At 39.2% G+C, this 18542-nt stretch overlaps 1 protein-coding gene across 1 annotated transcript in view; it reads right to left on the bottom strand.

Annotated features, from left to right (window-relative positions):
• Nucleotides 1-17031, bottom strand: part of EP300 (EP300 lysine acetyltransferase) — a 93238-nt gene extending 76207 nt beyond the window's left edge. The window contains exons 1-2 of the mRNA XM_081957174.1: nt 15346-17031; nt 8623-9281 (exon numbers count right to left, since the gene is read on the bottom strand). Of these exons, the coding sequence (XP_081813300.1) occupies nt 8623-9281; nt 15346-15439 (753 nt within the window). The 5' untranslated portion in view covers nt 15440-17031. The remainder of the gene's footprint in view (nt 1-8622; nt 9282-15345) is intronic.
• Nucleotides 17032-18542: the final 1511 nt, after the last annotated feature.

Here is an 18542-nt window from a genome sequence, read left to right as displayed (position 1 = left end):
GTTTGTCTTATACACTGAATAGAGCATTTTTGGCGTCCCAAAACTCCACCTCCTTTGCAAAAATGGACATGCAGAGGGTTTGGGAGGCCTGAAAAGTGCAAAAACCTTTTTTTTAAATTTACCTCTTCAAAATCTTGGTGTGTCTTATACTCCAAAAAATACGGTACTTATCCAAAGAGAGAGAGTCATAGCAAACCTGTGTCTAGCATTTAGCCAAGTCTTTACTGACATTTTGAAGGTAAGGAGGAAGGGTCTTAGCTAAATGGCTGGGCTACAGCATTCCACAGCATGGAGACAACTGAAAAGTTTGTTGATGTGGACCAGCTATAGTTTCCAAGTTCTTTAATGGCCATCCCATGTAAAGCATATTGGAGTAGCCCATCAGAAAGTGACTAATGTATGAATGACAGAAAGTAAAGCTTCATATTTCAAAAAATGTTGTGAGTGGCATAAAATATGGGGCTGTGCAAAGGTCTCTTGGCCACAGCTACCTGCTCTTTGAACAAGAGCTGTGAGTCCAAGAGGACCCCCTGTAAATAGAGAAGTGCAACTCCTTTGAGAACTAAACATGTATCTCTGGAAACCACAGGCCTTTGAACCAAGAGCTGCTCCATTTGCTAGGATTCAATCTTAGCCTGTTCTCCCTATCCAGACCACTTGGACAGATTATTTGATACTTACTGAATATTTATCTACCGTGTTTCCCCGAAAATACGACCTGTCCTGAAACTAACGCCTTGCCATATTTTTCACGTGGGCAAAAATATAATTCTATAATAAAAATAAGCCCCCTGGACAACCCCCCTTCTCCAGCCAGGCAGAGCACCACTCACCAACCTAGCAGTATCCCAAAGTCGCCAAGCCACGGGAGCTGGGAGAAAGGCACTCACATTGCTTGGTGCCTTCGGGATACCGCTAGGTTGGGGAGTGGGGTTCTGCCTGGCCGGAGGGGGGAGTTGCCGGGCAGTTGCTCCCATGCGAACTGGCTCCCGAAGAGCCGGGCACAGTCTCGGGGACGAAGCAGCATGAGGTGACCACGCTCACGAGCAGCCACCCGACAAACCCCCTCTCCAGCCGGGCAGAGCGCCATTCACTGACCTAAGGGGTATCCCTAAGGTGCCAAGGCACGTGGCGCTCTGCCCATTCCCCAGCTCCCACGGCTTGGCACATTCGGGATACCCCCTAGGTCAGCGATGGAGAACCTTTTTTGGCTCGCGTGCCACAAGTGGGGGGAGCGCAGGGGGGGCGTGTGCGGGTGTGCCACACCCATAATGCAATGTGCGATCCCCCCAGTGCTCATGCGCGCACAACGTGCAACCCCCCCATTTTACATGCTCTTTTCGCCCTCCCCAGGGTCCAGAGGCTTTATAGGAGCCTGGGGAGGGCGAAAAGAGCCTCCCCCCGCCCACCCGGAGGCCCTCCAGACGGTCCCTGAAACCTTTGGAACGCTTAAAACGACCCTCCGAGCAACCCGGAAGTCACTTCCGGTTTGCTCGGAGGGTGGTTTTAAGCGCTCCAAAGGCTTCAGGGAAGCCTCCGGACGGTCCCTGAAGCCTCCGGAGGACCTCCGGGGGGGCGGGGGAGGCTCTTTTCGCCCTCCCCAGGCTCCTATAAAGCCTCTGGAGCCTGGGGAGGGCGAAAAATGGCTTTTTAAAAGGTGAACTCAGCTGGCCAGCGCGCGCATGCAAAACTCGGCTGCTGAGTCTTCAGCAGTGGCCGCTCTAGGAGTGCGTTCTATGGTTGTGGGCCAGCTGCCGGACAGAGAGTCTTCCAGACAGAGTGTCTTCCAGCAGCCAGCCCACAACCATGGAGAACACTCCTAGGGCAGCCGCTGCTGGAAGACTTGGCAGCCGAGTTTTGGAGTTTGGAAGCCAGAGAAGAAGTTATGCTTGGAGCGTGGGGGGGTGGAACAGGCGCTCACACAACCCCCCTCTCCAGCCCCAAGTCAGAGCTCCATGCATTGACCTAGGGGGTATCCCGAATGTGCCAAGCCATGAGAGCTGGGGAGCAGACAGAGTGCCACGTGCCTTGGCGCCTTACGGATACCCCCTAGGTCAGTAAATGGCGCTCTGCCCGGCTGGAGAGGGGGTTTGCCAGGCGGTTGCTTGTGAGCGTGGTCACCTCATGGCTGCTTCATCCCTGATGCTGTGCCTGGCTCTTCGGGAGCCAGTTCCCAAGGGAGCTGCCGCCTGGCAACCCCAAAACAATAACCCCCCCCCCTATAATAAGCCCAGGCCATATTTCATGGGGCAAAAGAAAATAAGACCCTGTCTTATTTTCGGGGAAACACGGTAGCTATTCAGTGAGTATACAGGTAGTCTTTGACTTAAAACTGTTCATTTAATAATTCTTCAAAGTTACAATGGTAATGAAAAAAGTGACTTATGACCCTTTTTCACTTACAACACTTGTAGCATCCCATGATCATGTGATCAAAATTCAGATGCTTGGCAACTGACTCATACTTATGACCGTCGCTGTGTCTCAAGGTCATGTGATCACCTTTTGCAACCTTTTGACAAGCAAAATCAATGGGGAAGCCAGATTCACTGAACAACCATGTTACTAATCAACTGCGGTGATTCATTTAACAACTATGGCAAGAAAAGTCGTAAAATGGGGCAAAATTCACTTAAATGTCTCATTTAACAACATAATTTTGGGCTCAATTGTGGTTGTAAGTCGAGGACTACCTGTAATTACTGGAGATACAAAACTTGTAACATTGTAACATTTGTTTATATGGCCTTCCCTTCTGCCTTATTGGCTGGCAATCATTTGGATACAAGTTATTTCACATATTTTATTTTGCAATGCATAGATGTATCTTTTAATTATAAACAAAATTAAAACTGCCAACAAAAATGGTATTGTTTACTTTTATGATTTAAAAAACATACGAAGTTGCAAGGATACTAATTCTCCATCAATTACCGTATTTTTTGCACTATAAGACACTCCGAACCACAAGACACATCTAGCTTTTGGGCAGGAAAACAAGGGAAAAAATCTGCCTCAGCCTCTCAGCATCCATAGGTATTCATCTGGCTAGCATCCTGGCAGCAAGCAGCCTGGTCAGCTTCAGCATGTTATCACCGTCTTGATTTAGCATGAGCAGCTGATTGGCGGTTGGATCGAATACCACCAATCAACTGTTCCAGGCTGCAGGGATTGCTGTTGCCTATCGCCACCTCCGCTCATCCCATTTTCGGCCTCCATGCATCCTATTTTTGGCCTGTTACAAGAGCCGGGAATTGTCGCTGCTGCCAATTGGTGCCACATATTGACGGCGGCAATCACTGCTGCATGGAATGGACCGAAAACGGGGGCACACAGAGGCCTACAATGGCTGAAGGGTGGGGACCAGCGGGTGGACATTCAGCAACATTCGCTCTATAAGATACACAGACATTTCCACCCACTTTTGGGGTGGAAACAAATGTGTCTAATAGACCAAAAAATATATAATGGTATATAATGGCTGAATAAGTCATTATTCACTGTATATTGATGTTTTATAATATATGGACTTGATTTTAATATTTGGAATATTTATAGAATATTTACAGAATAACAGAGTTGGAAGGGATTTTGGAGGTCTTCTAGTCCAACCCTCTGCTTAGGCAGGAAACCCTACACCACTTGAGACAAATGGTTATCCAATATCTTCTTTAAAATGTTGTGTTGGAGCATTCACAACTTCTGGAGGCAAGTTGTTCCACTGATTAATTGTTCTAACTGTCAGGAAATTTCTCCTTAGTTCTAGGTTGCTTCTCTCCTTGATTCGTTTTGACCCATTGCTTCTTGTCCTGCCCTCAGGTGCTTTAGAGAATAGCTTGACTCCCTCTTCTTTGTGGCATCCCCTGAGATATTGGAACACTGGTATCATGTCACCCCTGGTCCTTCTTTTCATTAAACTAGACATAACCAGTTCCTGCAGTCGTTCTTCATATGTTTTTACCTCCGGTCCCTTAATCATCTTTGTTGCTCTTCTCTGCACTAGAGTCTCCCACATCTTTTTTACATTGTGGAGACCAAAACTGGATTATTTGGTTATTTTATTTTTATTTTAACTCATAGATTGGGGAATTGTAGAATATTTTGATTGGAGTAGCGTATAGACCTATTTTATTTCAAATTTCTAAGTATTTTACAGGTTAAAGGACTACTTAGAAATCTGAAATAAAATGTGTGGCAATCAAACTTAAGGCAGGCCTAAACGCTCAGTCTAACATATAATGTAAAGGATTGACCTATATCTAAATGACATAAGCGAAAATCCACAAGTCTTTTCTTTTTTTGCATGTAACATAAAAAGTAGAAAGAATTCTAATAAATTACTGTTACTCCAAAATAAGCATACTTGACTATTTAAAAAATGCCAAAAAATAATACACACTGCAATTAGCAAAACAAGTAGTAATTTCTACTTTGTTCAATGGGAATTTTGAGTAAAAAGCACAAAACCAGATTAATTCATCTAAAAAAAAAGAACAGTACTAGAACTTATTTTAGTCTTTTTATACATTTTTTTTTACTTGGTGCAATCTTAGAAGATGCTAATTGCTTACTCTTGACAAGGAAGCTGTAATCTGTAATGTTTTCTCACAAACTTTCCCACAAGCTTGCAATCAAAAAGAATGGGCAATATATTGGATTGCTACACTAGCTACATTAGTTAATTTAATAGTGAAACTCAGAATTTTCAGTATTTGAAGAACAGAGAACATCTATGGGTTATCTGGTGCATAAGTGCACTGGGGGGAAATCTGCCAAGCAAAAGACGACCATCCTTTAGCCAGAAACATGCTAACAAGTTTACATTTTGCCAGTATAGTGAAGACAAAAAAATAATAGTATAACCATTACTAATTATTGCATTAATTAATCCATTCTCATTTAAAAGAGGCCTTCAAGGAACAATGCTTTTTTGACCTATGAAAGATTTGCTTCCTGATTCATTAATATAATATAGTTTTCCAATGATATTTAGTAAACTCTTACTGATGAAATAAAACTTTGTAACCATTCTTGTTTCCCTTATTTCCAATTGCAAATCTACATCTAATTATCAAATGTTAAGTTCTTTGCAAAAGGCCTATCCAATTCAATCAAATGCAATTTGCAACCATTTCCAAAACATAGCCTAGCCACCATAAACTGAGATGGCATCACAGCAAAAATAAAAGTCACACTTGGACCATTCCTATACAATTTTTCAGTAGCCTTACAGAAGCTTGTCTTTAGTTTCTTGCAGGAAATCTTTTGACATATAGCTCTGGAATAAACACAATGCTTAATTTTCCAAATCAGTCAAATGGCAAGATGCCACCACCTGTCAAATCCTTTTGAAATGACTAGTCTCAAGTAATTTCTGGCAACTATATGCTCCTACAGTTTTCTTAGAATTATTATGGAAGAGGTTTAGTATGCCCTTTTGAGATTTTTTGGCCCGGGCTAGCCAATATCTTGGAATTCCAAAGTGCAATTGAACTGAATTGAATACTTAATTTGCCCAAATATGATTAGAAACACAATTGTGTCAAATTCATCCAAGTACAATGACACTTTCTTAACTTAGACTCTCCCACAAATAACTTATAAAGTAGTTAAATTCATATTATATACAAATGATAAAAATATGAATTATGACATTAACAGCATCATGAAATTATTAAGCAAATAACATAAATCATGGCATATGTCATTATTTACATTTATTGGGCATTAGAGTAACAGACACTCTTCCCCAAACTGATCTAGGTATAGTGAAATAAAGATTTCACTACACTAACTAGAGCCATTCATGGGCTTCAGTATCAATTAAGCTCATAATTCCATCATAAACAAATTCTACAATATCCTTAACTTTTGTTATCTCAAACAAAAATTAATTTTCTTTCTTTCTTTAAAAATCTTCCTAGATTCACACTTATGGTCTAGGACACGTTTTTTACACAATGCCATTTTTCATGGTAGCTTAGTCTGAATTTATCTTAGTCTAAATTTGAACTCTTAGTCTGAATTAATCTTATGCCACTTTTACAGAATCCAAACATTGCTCAGTTGTTTAGTTGTTTCTTTTTATTCTCTGAGAAGAAAGCAGAAACTTTATATAAGACTAGCCAGGTGGCTTTTTTGGGGGGGGGGGGGAATCACATATCATCTACTTCCAGCAACTAAAGTAAGAGAGTGGTGTCCATTATATTACTCTTACAAAATAAAGCCTATAAGGATGCAAGATTCTGATGAATCAGAGTTTCTTATTCACAGATTAATTAGACAATGAGATTTATATAACTGATAGAACACTGATTATTTTTTCAAAAGTACCTTTGATAATACAGTTTAAGACACTGCCACCAATTTTAGCGAAAATCCTCATCTTAAACTAATAATAAGACAATTCAGAAACGGACAAAACTGAGTAAATACAATTTTTGCTGATATATTGGAGAAATAACTTTATTAAATAAACCTTCCAAAATAACTGTGACAAATTACACTCATATCATAATTTATTTGAAAGCAGTGATAATCAAGGTTCTTTTCCCCCTGCAATCTTCTAGATTTACAAAAGCAAATTAATTTTATTAGAATATGGAATCCATGTTATGCCTAACAATTCTGGTAATTTAGGTAATGTTTCTGAAATTGCAGGTTTGAATTATTCAATTTTGTAGCATTCTGCTTTGCCATAAAGATAACTAACATACTGTATCTGCAATCGTGATACTTAAAAATATAAAAGCAACATCCGAAAAAATTAAAACAAATCTTCATTACAAAATGACTTTTCTTGTTTCAAAAAAACTGGAATCATAAGGCAAATAACATTTCTCTAAACCAGTAAACTGTATAATTAGTAACACAACCTCGCAATATAATGGTTGAATTCAGGAGTATGTTTCCATATGAGAGCCATGTTCTTTAAATGCTCTGATAGTAGAGGTAGAACCAACAAATTTTATACAATAATATTGCACTCTCGTTTAAAAATTCTCCTTATTTTTCGTGAAAGGATTAGGATTTGGGAAGACACCTATGGTCATAGTAATTAAAGCAATATAACAAAAAGTACATTACACACATACCCAAATTTAAGCTAACTAAAATCAGAAATGTTACAATTAAACACCAACTCAAAATAAAAATGATCCCATGGTACTTAATAAATCAGGTAAGATTAGTGCTATCTTTGAATAGAGAAAAAAATAAAATTAATGTTCATCCATACCCAAGTTAAACCCTATCTACTGTAATCCTGTCCATTGGCTAGACAGACACCATGATCATATAGAATAAAATATCCTAATACATAATTTCATATCTTATATTTTACTGAGATAATTTAATATTATCTAAGAATTAATGGAAATCAAGCCACCTATAGGCTTTGTAAGTGTTATAACATAGCTTTTAAACATTACTTACTAAACCAACTACAACAATTGTAATTTATAAGCAGTGTATGGAAGTCATCATACACATGAAAAGTGGTCAGAAAAACAATTGAAAAATTTTTCTGACCACTTTTCAACAAAGGAACATACAATAACACACCCCTTAAAGTAGCGGCATGCAAAATGTTTTGCTTTTGAACTACCGTATTTTTTCGACTATAAGATGCACCGCAGTATAAGATACCATGATTTTGAAGAGGTAAATTAAAAAAAAGTTTTTGCACTCTGCAGGCCTCCCAAACCCTCTGCACACCTCATTTTTTGCAAAAAAAAAAAAAAGGGGGGGGGGCATGCAGAGGTTTGGGAGGCTTATAGAATGCTCCTGGGGCCTGGGGGGGGGCAGCAAAAACAACCTGGTTTTTGCTCGATTTTCTCCTACCCAGCCCCCAGGAGCACTTTGCAAGCCTCCCAAACCCTCTGCACATCAATTTTTACAAAGGGAGTGAGTTTCCGTAGGCCAAAAATGCTGCATTCAGTGTATAAGATGCACCCAGATTTTCACCCTCTTTTTTTGGGTGGAAAAGGTACGTCTTATACCCCGAAAAATATGGTAATTTGAATTCAAAATGCCATTTCAAGTTCAAAATTGCTGTTTTGATTCAAAACACTTTCAAAATGATTGAAAACTTCATTTTAATCTGCAAAATAAATATTTTGCATTCAGTGCAATCATTTGGGTCTTGAAAAGTAGCATTTCAAATTCATGTTATTTTGCATCTACAATGTTTTGCAAAACCCAAATTTCAGGACACAAAGCCAATATAATCTTCTCTCACATATTCTATTATTAATGCTATTCTTAAGAACAGTAATTATTAGCCTATGGAGTAGTTTTTAACACTTGCAATTAAGCAAATTATTATTAATTTATTACCTGATGCACAATCATTCTACATATGGAGAACCTTCAAGAAACTGTTTTGAATAATGTACTATACCTAGACTCCAACAGATGGGTTATTATACAGTTCACATCCATGTAATATTTATCCTTAATATACATTAATAAGATTATGTATGTTTGTGTTATATGTATTATATGTTTCATCTGCAAACATGCTGGAGGCATTTGGCAAGACACCCAAAAGCACCCCTAAAGGATGGCACTTTGAAACTGTATTTTTCATTGTCAATATTCAAAATAAAATCTTTGACATACCTTGTTCATTGCTCCAGGCTGCGGACCTCTCAGGCTTGCCTGCCCTCCCATTTGAGGAGAACCTTGCTGTAATGTCTCTGCTATTAGAGTACCAGCATTTCCCATTCCTGGGTTTGGATATGACATATTGGAACGTCCTCTTCCAGCTCCAATTGAACCGTTCATAACTTGTCCTTGCATCATTCCTTGCCCATTTCCTGCAGATAACATACCAGGATTCATGCCAGCATTTATTCCTGCGTTCATTCCCATTCCAGGCTGATTTACTGGACTATTTACTGTTGGCATCATTCCTGCAGTGGACTGAGTTGATGGACCTTGATTTGGTCCACCTGTACCCATCCCCAAATTTGGAGATGTCAGTGCAGCCTGTGCCATGGGACTTTTGACCATACTGTTTAAGATTCCCATTCCAGGATTGTTCTGTTGTGGCTGACTGGCCATATTCTGTGCTGGCCCAGCAACTCCCATATTAAGGTTTGGCGAGCTGCCAGCTCGTAGCAGTTCTGACAACTGTTTGTGTTTAGAAGCAGCATCTTGTGCCATACTAAGGCTAGTATGCAGTTGATTAATGTCACCGCCATTACTAAGTCCCAGGTCCGTAGAGCTGATAAGTTCATCTGGTAAGTCATGTTCCAAATCAAAGAGAGATCCAAAATCTAGAGAGAAAAGTAATAAAAAAAATGATTTAGAGCACTTTAGCAAACATTTCAGCTGAATAGTTTTCATTCAGTATGGATAGAATGGCTATCTAATTAGCTTTAGATTATTATTTTTAAATAAAATGTCACTTCAACAGCCCTCTCAAATTTCGTTAAATAATATTTTTTAATATACAGTTCAGCTATGCAATACTATCAATTAACTCACATTGGTTCCAGGGTTATAAGCTTTTAGATATCCCTCAAATGTAAAATGTGACATCTTACAGACGCTACTAGCCCCAGTGCTTAAAAACTAAGCACAGCAAATCAATGCACATGCCTATACACCATTGTTTCAGCAAGATTTTGCTGGGAAATAGATAGCATTAAACACAATTCAGCAATTCCATTATTTACTTGCCTAATTTTTAGTTCTCTAACCTGTCACTAACATGATCCAGCACATCTAGTAGGAAAGTTTACCAGGTAAAAACTGAAGACAAAATTGTTCTATTTTGCTGAAACTGACCTACAAAATTTACAAGTTTAAAAATTATGTAATTAGAAGATATAGAAACATGAGATCAACTTATTCCATGTTTCTGAATGATAAAAAAAATCAATTGCAATCTCATTTCAGTTCTATTGCTAAATTTATTCAATGTGTGAATATAATATTGCCCAGACACAATATGCTAAAGGATGAACAGTTCTAATTCTACAGTCTTTATTTCAAGATATTCAAAGATAAAAATCTTAAAAGAAATACAAAACTTTATAAGAGCCAAGTTCTTTGGCTTTTTATACTATTTGCCTTTCAGAAGCTTTCTGCAATAAAATCTTGAACTGTTTTAACAGCTTTCTAAAATTCCAGACCCCCCCCCCCTCCCCAAAGACAGCTTTAAGATCTGCTGAAGGAAAACCTAAAGGAAGACTATCAATGCCTACAAGCAGTTGCTCTTAAAATTAGTTTCGGAAGCATGGCAAATTCTAGGTGACTTTATTTTTTAAATAATTAATAAAATATTGCTCCAAGAGACACAAATTCTCCTACTCAAAAAGTTTAATAGCTTACCATACTATTTCAAACAGCTTTAAAGTGTGTTAATATACCTCAGCAATAGTTCTGAAAAATGTAACATTTGCAAACAAATGTAGCAGCTTCTTGTAAGTGACAAGACAGATCAGACCAAAACCCTGGGTTTTAGCAAAATATTCAATACATTCAATGTTTGTTGCTATTTTTAAATCAGATATGTGCCATTTTTCAAAACTAAAATATTTCTAGGATGGCTGATAAAACAACCTGGCAATCAAGAACTATACCTACAAAAAAGGGATATTCTTTGCCGCTATTTATATGTGGGGGAAAAGTGCATGATGCCACAGTGAAGTAATATAAATGAACAATTTCCAACTTATTTGAAGAAAATATTCTGATGGTGCAAGTATTAATGATAAGCATAAATATTAACAGGTTATTAATGTGGTTTTCAGTCTAATTTTATGATTTACCCCTTAAACAGGAGCTAAATGTGAGAGTTAAGTTCTTAAATTCAGTTCTTATCACTTGGTAGTATAATCATAATATTTACTTGCAAGTAAAATCTTTATAATGGTTCCAGAGGTATACCAATGTGTACTATGTATTGTTGAAGGCTACAAAAATTTGATGTGTCTTCCTCTCAGAGCAGGGATCTCCAAACTTGGCGACATTAAGAATTGTGGACTTCAACTCCCAGGATTCCTCAGCCAGCTGTGCTGGTTGGGGAATTCTGGGAGTTGAAGTCCACAACTATTAACGTCGCCAAGTTTGGAGATCCCTGCCTTAAAGAAAGAAGCAGGGAATCAATTTATTGCTACCTCCTCACACAGCTCATTAACAGAGCACTTTTGGGGGAATATAACCAGCCATATTACAGAAAGGTGAATCAACATAATCATCCCCTTCTCCATTCATGGGATTATTCAATTCAGAGTTATACAGAGCATACCTTAGGAACTAACACTAATATTATTGCATATTGTTTAACAACTATATCACATTGGCTGGTATTCAGAGATATCATGTATACCTATGTAACTGAATACTTTTCCGAACTTTCACTTTTTCAATTTTAAGGCCATTTAATTTATCTACAACTATTAAAGCAGTAAGTATATTTCCACTTCAAAAATAACTTTTGAAATTTAGTTTGCATGTTCATTGGAAATTAAATTCTGACATACAAAACAAACTTCATTTAATGATCTTTTAAGAAATACATTTTTCAGTAAGTAAGGAATTTCTATTTTAAAAATCAGAAGCTATTGGCATTGGTTGATGGTAAAAGCATTTTATGATAGATTGCAGAAAAGCAAGCACCTACCAATATATTGTATAGTTTAGTAGCATTTATTGAAACTTGCCTAAAATACAATTACAGCAGATGACATAACTGCTATAAGTAATAACTGCTTTAAGCAAGAATTTGAACAAACCTCTTCTCTAATCTTAATATCTGATTCCAGAGATTCTGCATGAAGGAAGGAAAAAATAAGAGACTATATATTCTACACACTCTCAGAAGTTTATCTTATGGCTCCTTAAAGAGCCAAAGGCAACCACATATAACACAGATGGAAACTGAAATGGCATGCTTCTTTGCCAGAACTCCCTCTGGGATCTGAGATCCACAGGATCCTATAGTACATCAAAGCAAAAACACCTGCTACCACTTCCTTAGTGTTCCTGAATCCTAGGAAAGTGATAATCACTTCTGCCATGAAATCACAAACCAGAAACGAGGAACATTATAAGAGTTTCTCACTTCAACTACCTTTTTCCTTACATATACCAAAAGATGGTAAATTCCACTCACATCATTATTTTTTATAAATGCTTATACAAATGCTAAACTATTAATGTAATATTCTCATTTTTACAGAAAGTCTATTTCAGTTAAACTTTATATATGTCAAATGTTATAATTGTTCAGACATTTGGTATAAATTTTGTCAAAAATAGAGGAATCTCAAAATTCTGAAACAAACACAAAACCATTCAAACCTGTGATGACTTTAAAACATATGCTTGAAGGACGAAGGAAACAGTCAAATACTCCTTTCAGAATTCCTAGACCTAACTTATTGAGTCCAAATAATTTGGTACCTGCCAAGCTGTTTAGCATACACTACACGTATTTACAGGTAGTGCAATAGGCAAGATGACAGAAACAACTCATTTCTGGAAAGGAAAAAAAAGAACTTGTACATGTAGTATCATTAAATTGAAGAACATTTACAGTTTACTAGCAGGCATACTAGGACTTGCATAAACTGCAGAAATACAACTAAAATGAAATGCATTCTAAGATGACTTCAGTCAAAAATCTATGTGGAAAAAAAAATTCAAAATATTGTGAGCAGGATTATAAGAAAAAAACACTACCCCAGTAAATAACTATAGCTGTGTCCTTTGATTCACTTCATGCTTATGTTGTTAAACAGATAATTCTTTTTGCCTCTCCTTTAGTTCATTTGGAGTGGGCTTGGTTATCTTCAAACAATAAAACATTAAAATCTTACATGAAAAATGCTCAGTATACAAGGTATTCTTGATCCTATGGCAAAATGTTTCAGGGAGAACTGTATTAATAGATAATCATGTGTAGAGATTCTTAGGAATAAAGCTACTTTGGGGGATAAAGACGGAATTATATCTATTAATCTTTCTTATTTTTCTCATATTGAAGGCAAAAAAAAAATGGTAGGGCAGAGGATGAGATGGTTAGATAGTGTCATCAACACAATGAACATAAATTTGGGGAAACTCCAGGAGACAGTGGAGGAGTGAAGGACAGAGGGCTTGGCATGATGTGGTCCATGGGGTCCTGAAGAGTCAGGCATGACTTAGTGACTGAACAATATTTTTTATTGGAATTACATAATGTAGATGCATTTGCAATTTGCCAACAGATATGGCTTCCTGGTTCTTTTCCCATAGCTCCCAAATAAATTTAGCATTTACACCTGTGCATGTTGTAGAAAACTAGAGTAAGCAAAAAAAAAAAAAAGAACAGAAAAATGAATCTAGAGCATGTAATAGCTAGAAAAAAGATGCAGCACTGTGACGCAGCATTATGGGAAATATGTTAGTAATTTGTTGCAACTATGAGGTTTACTATTCTTACATATGTAACATTTTTCTGTATAGCTTTTTTTCAGAACACCCTAAATCACAGATATCTTCACATCTTTAGAAAATTGAATATTAAAACAAAGTCAAATTAGCAATTCACTAGTTGCAATATATTTAAAGAACTTAATATTTATAAGCTTACTATATTTGAAAATCTCCAACTATTATTTCAAAGAGGATTCAACCAACAAAAATAAAATTTGTATTCCTGATTAATGAAAAGCTAGAAATATTTAGCAACTATTTAGAAATGATGGTAACAAATTAAAACTGTCAATGGGACACATTTAATTTGATTTATATCTCTAAAACAATTTGGAAAGATGTAATGGTTTATAAAGGCAAAACTATGGCTTTTTGAGGAGAATAAAATTGTACCATTTTCATTGGCAAAAGAAGCATTCATTGAAAAAGTTCATTGAATCCAGTAAGATTTATATCTGAGTATAAATACATTTGGCTGCATTCATTAACAATATACTTATATGACTATGAATTCATTCAATGGACTATAGTCTCAGAAAACTGCACAGACTTGCAACTTTAAATCAGGATGCCTATTTTCAGTTGTCTATATAGGAAAGGGGTACAATGTTAAGGATTATTCTATAACATAAATCTGAAAAAGTATGCATTATCTTATAGCATTTGTTTTATATACCTCAAAGAATTCTGAAGGCAGATTCCAATCTTGCTTTCCTATTAGCAAAATGGAACTTGTTGATTTTCAGGTAAGCATTATATTAGGCCTGCAAATAGCGAAACTAATGCTCTTGGTAGCAAATAACCTACAAATCTTTAAAGTTGCACGAGATACCAAGATAGACTGCAGATTCAAATAGAAACATTGTTCGGAAGTAAATACTAAACACAAGAAGCATTCCAAATTACCTAATGTATCCAACCAATCACTTATTCAGACAAACACACACATACAGCCTATCTATCAAATACAATCAGCCATTTTCCCTTGCATTTATATATGCAGTACAAAACAAATTCAATGAACAAGTGTGACTACCATTAATATTCAGAATGTCTACATTTTTGGCTGAAGGATTCCAGTTAATTTCTTCTGATAAAATGAATTAAAATAACTATTGCACGGACTAATCTTATACTAGTCAGAAATCTCAGGAAACACATTTTTCTTTTGCAGCCAATTTATTCTTTACAGGGGTATAGTTGCCTGAACTTCCAAGAGAACCTATAAAAAACAGTTGCTACCAAATGAACACCTGTAACATGCATCCCTAATTTCAAAAGAGTTGTAGTATTTCTATCTCGTTGATTTGTTCAATAAATAAATAAGTAAATATGTAAACAAGTGTTACTGTACTCATATTTAACAAATAAGGCATGACTTCAGGGGAAATTCAGACATTTTAGTCTCTCAACAAAAGCAGATGACCAAGTCTATATTCAGTATTGATCTAATGAAGCTAACAAAAGCATCAAAATGAATTCTATCAGCAACTGTAATCACCTCTTTATGAAACAATATTAGTACTAAATAATTGAGGAAAATAAAGGAAATTAAAACTTAGCCATCAGAACACTGGTAAGATGAAAAATAAGGACTCTTCAGATTAAATGAGTTTAAGATTTGAAGAAAAGACCCTATATCAACACACAGATAATAACTATGCAATAAAGATCAGTTTTTGTAAGATTTCAAACGCTGCAAGCACTCAGAGGTAAGCATCAACTTATTTATAGCCTCTTCAAAAGAAATAAAGCTTAATGTCAATTAAATATCCAAAGTAATATTGCAAAATATAGGCTAAAAACAAGTAGATAGGCAGAGGGAAGAAATATATCAGACTGGCAAAAAGACTGCCCAAAAAGAGACTCCATTTGTGATAAGGTAAAATGAAAGGATCTATGCCCAAGACTGACCTGTGCCATCGCTTGCAGAGACAGAGAGCGCCGGTGAAGAGAGTTTAGGCCTCTTGGCTGAAGGCGGGCCCGACTCCACCACATTCTCGGCCATTTTTAATTCTTTTTAGACAAACAGAGCCCAAATTGAAGATGGGGATCCCCAATGCCCTCAGCCGTTTTCTGTGATCCAAAATCAACCGAAGAGCAGTATGGAAATGGACTGAAGAAATAGACAAAGTTCCTCTTTTTCCGCTCCTCGAGATCGATTTCTGTTGGATATCAGTGAGTAAGGGGGAACAGAGATGGGAAACAGGGTGTGGAAGCAGTCTTTTCTCCGGGCCACAGGGAAAAACAAGGATGAAAAGAACAGATCAAACCCTTCCTAAAATCAATTAAAGGGGCTCGGTAAATTTACAAATCGAATTAAATCCGGCCGTAGAACAGTTGGTGCTTCCTCGCCGCCGCCGCCAATACCACCATCTTCATCCTCCGGGGGGTCGTCGTCTTTTCCTCCTGCTGCTGCCTCTTCGCCGCCATCAACCTCTTCCTCCTCGGCGTCGTCCTCCTCCTCCTCATCGCCACAAGGAGGCGGGCGAAGGAGGAGAGGCGAAGAGAGAAAGAATCGTTTTTCTTTGCTCGCAGTTCTTTCCTACTCCTTCCAAAACCAGCCTGCAACGGAGGAAAATGCCTACGCGGGTGAACAAGGGGCTGGGGAAGGGGATCGCAGACGGAACGTACCGAGGGTCCCCCCAACTCCCCCTGCGCCGTCCCTGCTAATCACTAATGGCTGCAGAAAAGGGAGCCGTGAGGAGGAGGAGGAGGAGGATGAAGCTAAGTCCCAGGAGTCTCCGCTTCACATCTTGTTGTGCAGGAACAAGGAGGCGGAGGAGAGAGATTTGTTGTCCCGATGGAGGCAGCAGAGATCCTGGGATGGGAGCTGGAGAGGGTGGGCTCCAGGACGCGCGCCTGCCACCCCTCCTTTTCTTTCCTTTCTTTCTCTCTCTCCGGCAGGGTACCCCTTTCTGGTGAGACGACGGAATCGATCCCAAAGCAAGGAGAGGAGGAGGAGGAGGAGGAAGCGGCAGGAGCGGCCCCTCCCCCCTTCTCTCAGCCTCTCCCCCCTCCCCGGAGGATACGGATGGTTACGAGCGCTCGATCTATGGAAAGGATAAGGCTCTCCTCGGCACTGGAGACGCCGTGCCTCAGGCGCTTCAGCAGCGGCCCCGTCTCCTCTCCGCCATATAGACCCGCAGGAAAGGAGATGTTCAGAGAAGAAGAAGCAGCTCTCCAAATCGAGGCGAAGCGGTCTCCTAGACCCGCGAACGTGCTCAATTGCCAGGAGGAACTGGGGTGGAGTCCACCCGGGGTCCCGAGTTTCTAGCCGAAACCGGGAGTACGTACTCCCCTACTGGCTAAGAGGCTAGTACAGTGGGTATATCACGGAGGTTTCAGGTTGTCTCGGGTCTGGCCGGCCGGGGGCCCTGAGTTGCCGAAGGTCTCTGCCGCTGCTTTCCACCTCCAGGGCTGTACCCGCCTAGCTCGGTGCTTTTCGTTCGCTCCCTCCCCTCAATCGCTCACACACCAACAAAATGGCGGCTGTTGTTTCTTCACTCTCCCGATTCCTCAGAGGGAAGCGAGCGGCCGCGCCGGAAATGAGCCAAGAGAAAAAAGGGCGTGTCCAAAAAAGGAGAGGCGGAGACGCACGCAGCTCGCACACACAATGGAACGCGGAGGGTTAGGAGGGGGGAGATCCCGAGGCGGGGCCAGCTCCGGTCACGAGACTGGCTCGCCCAGTCGGCTTGCGAGCCTTAAGTGATCCCTTCCGCAAACTCTCTCGCCTAAATTTCTTAAAGGGGCAGGAGAACTTTCCCCCTCCCCTCTCCTTACTGTTTTTCAGTCGGCCGAAATGTGCCGCGAGGTTGTGCTTTAGGCCAGTCCTATTATAACCCAGAGGTGGGGGTGGGGGGGAGAGGTGGTGTATCCTGGAACCGACCGTGGCCGAAATGCGCATCAGAAGCTATTTGTGTGAAGAGGGGCCTCCTCCTCTCCTTTACCCACTTGCCTTAACACCTCAACCTAGACATAGCGGCCAAAAGATTTGGTCAGCGAAACAGTCTCTCACGTATACACACAAATGTAAAAGGGGACGACGGCGCTGTGCGCTTCTGTGTCAGCCAACGTATAAATCATTAATGCTAGCTGTTCCGTATAATAGTATGGCCGAGAGCTCACTCAAGATACGGGCTCAAGGCGGGGTTGGGAAGGGCTTTTACCCAACAATCCGTGTTGCCCAACACGGAATTGTCGCTTTCCTGTCAGAAGCAATGTCTGACGCTCCCAAAGGAAAAGGAAACTCAGCTGAGCGAAGAAGAGGTTTTTATTACGCAGGAGGACGTGGGACTTCGTTGCGCCTGGATTGATGTGCATTTCCTTGTAGTACCATGAACCGAACTGCTTTCTCGCTGCTCGCGACTTCCTACAAAAAATCCGGCTCCGTGTAGGTTAAAGAAACGCGGCTTGGCGGAATGTATATAGATAAGCATGCCTGCCACTTGCCCTTCAGTTCTCTGTGAACGGGTCGTTCTCTTGGGAAGCCCCTAAGCATAAATAAAAGCCCTTTCTCCTGTCATATACTTGTATTTGTGAAACGTGAGGATTCCACTCTTTTTCTCCTCTTTCTCTCCTAGATCCTTATCATGGGAGATGAGGAACCAGTTCATTAAACTTTAGGCTACGTGGCCTCCTTCTAGTCAGTAATTAAAACTGCCTGGTCATTTGAACGTAGCTATTACCCTTCATTGCTATTCACTTTCAGGTTAAGCAAAGTTGGACTAGAAAGGTATAAAATGGTGAGGAGATAAATAAAAGGAATAAACGGGAATAAAATAAATGTACAAAAACCTCGTTTGTACAAATGCAATTCAATATGTCACTCCTGTGCAGAGAATCTAGTGATTTGTGTTTGTGTAAATTATATTTATGTAAATTTCCTTTTCCAATCCTTGCTTCCATTAAGTATATTATTCACGGATTCTATGTTACCTTTTTGTTCTTTAAACTTCTCATTTCTTTCTTTTGAGGATCTTTCCAACTCTATCCAATCACAGTTTTCAGTCTTCCCTTCTCCATTCTTCCTACATATTTTCATTTTGTGATTTGTTTCTCATTCTCCATGACTAAACTATATAAAAGTCTTTCTCCTTGGTCATTCACTC

The sequence above is a fragment of the Natrix helvetica genome, assembly GCF_964273705.1.
Source record: "Natrix helvetica genome assembly, chromosome: 6".
Taxonomy (NCBI): Eukaryota; Metazoa; Chordata; class Lepidosauria; order Squamata; family Natricidae; genus Natrix; species Natrix helvetica.
The sequence above is the reverse complement of the archived record's forward strand: the minus strand, read 5'-3'. Positions and strand labels throughout refer to the sequence as shown.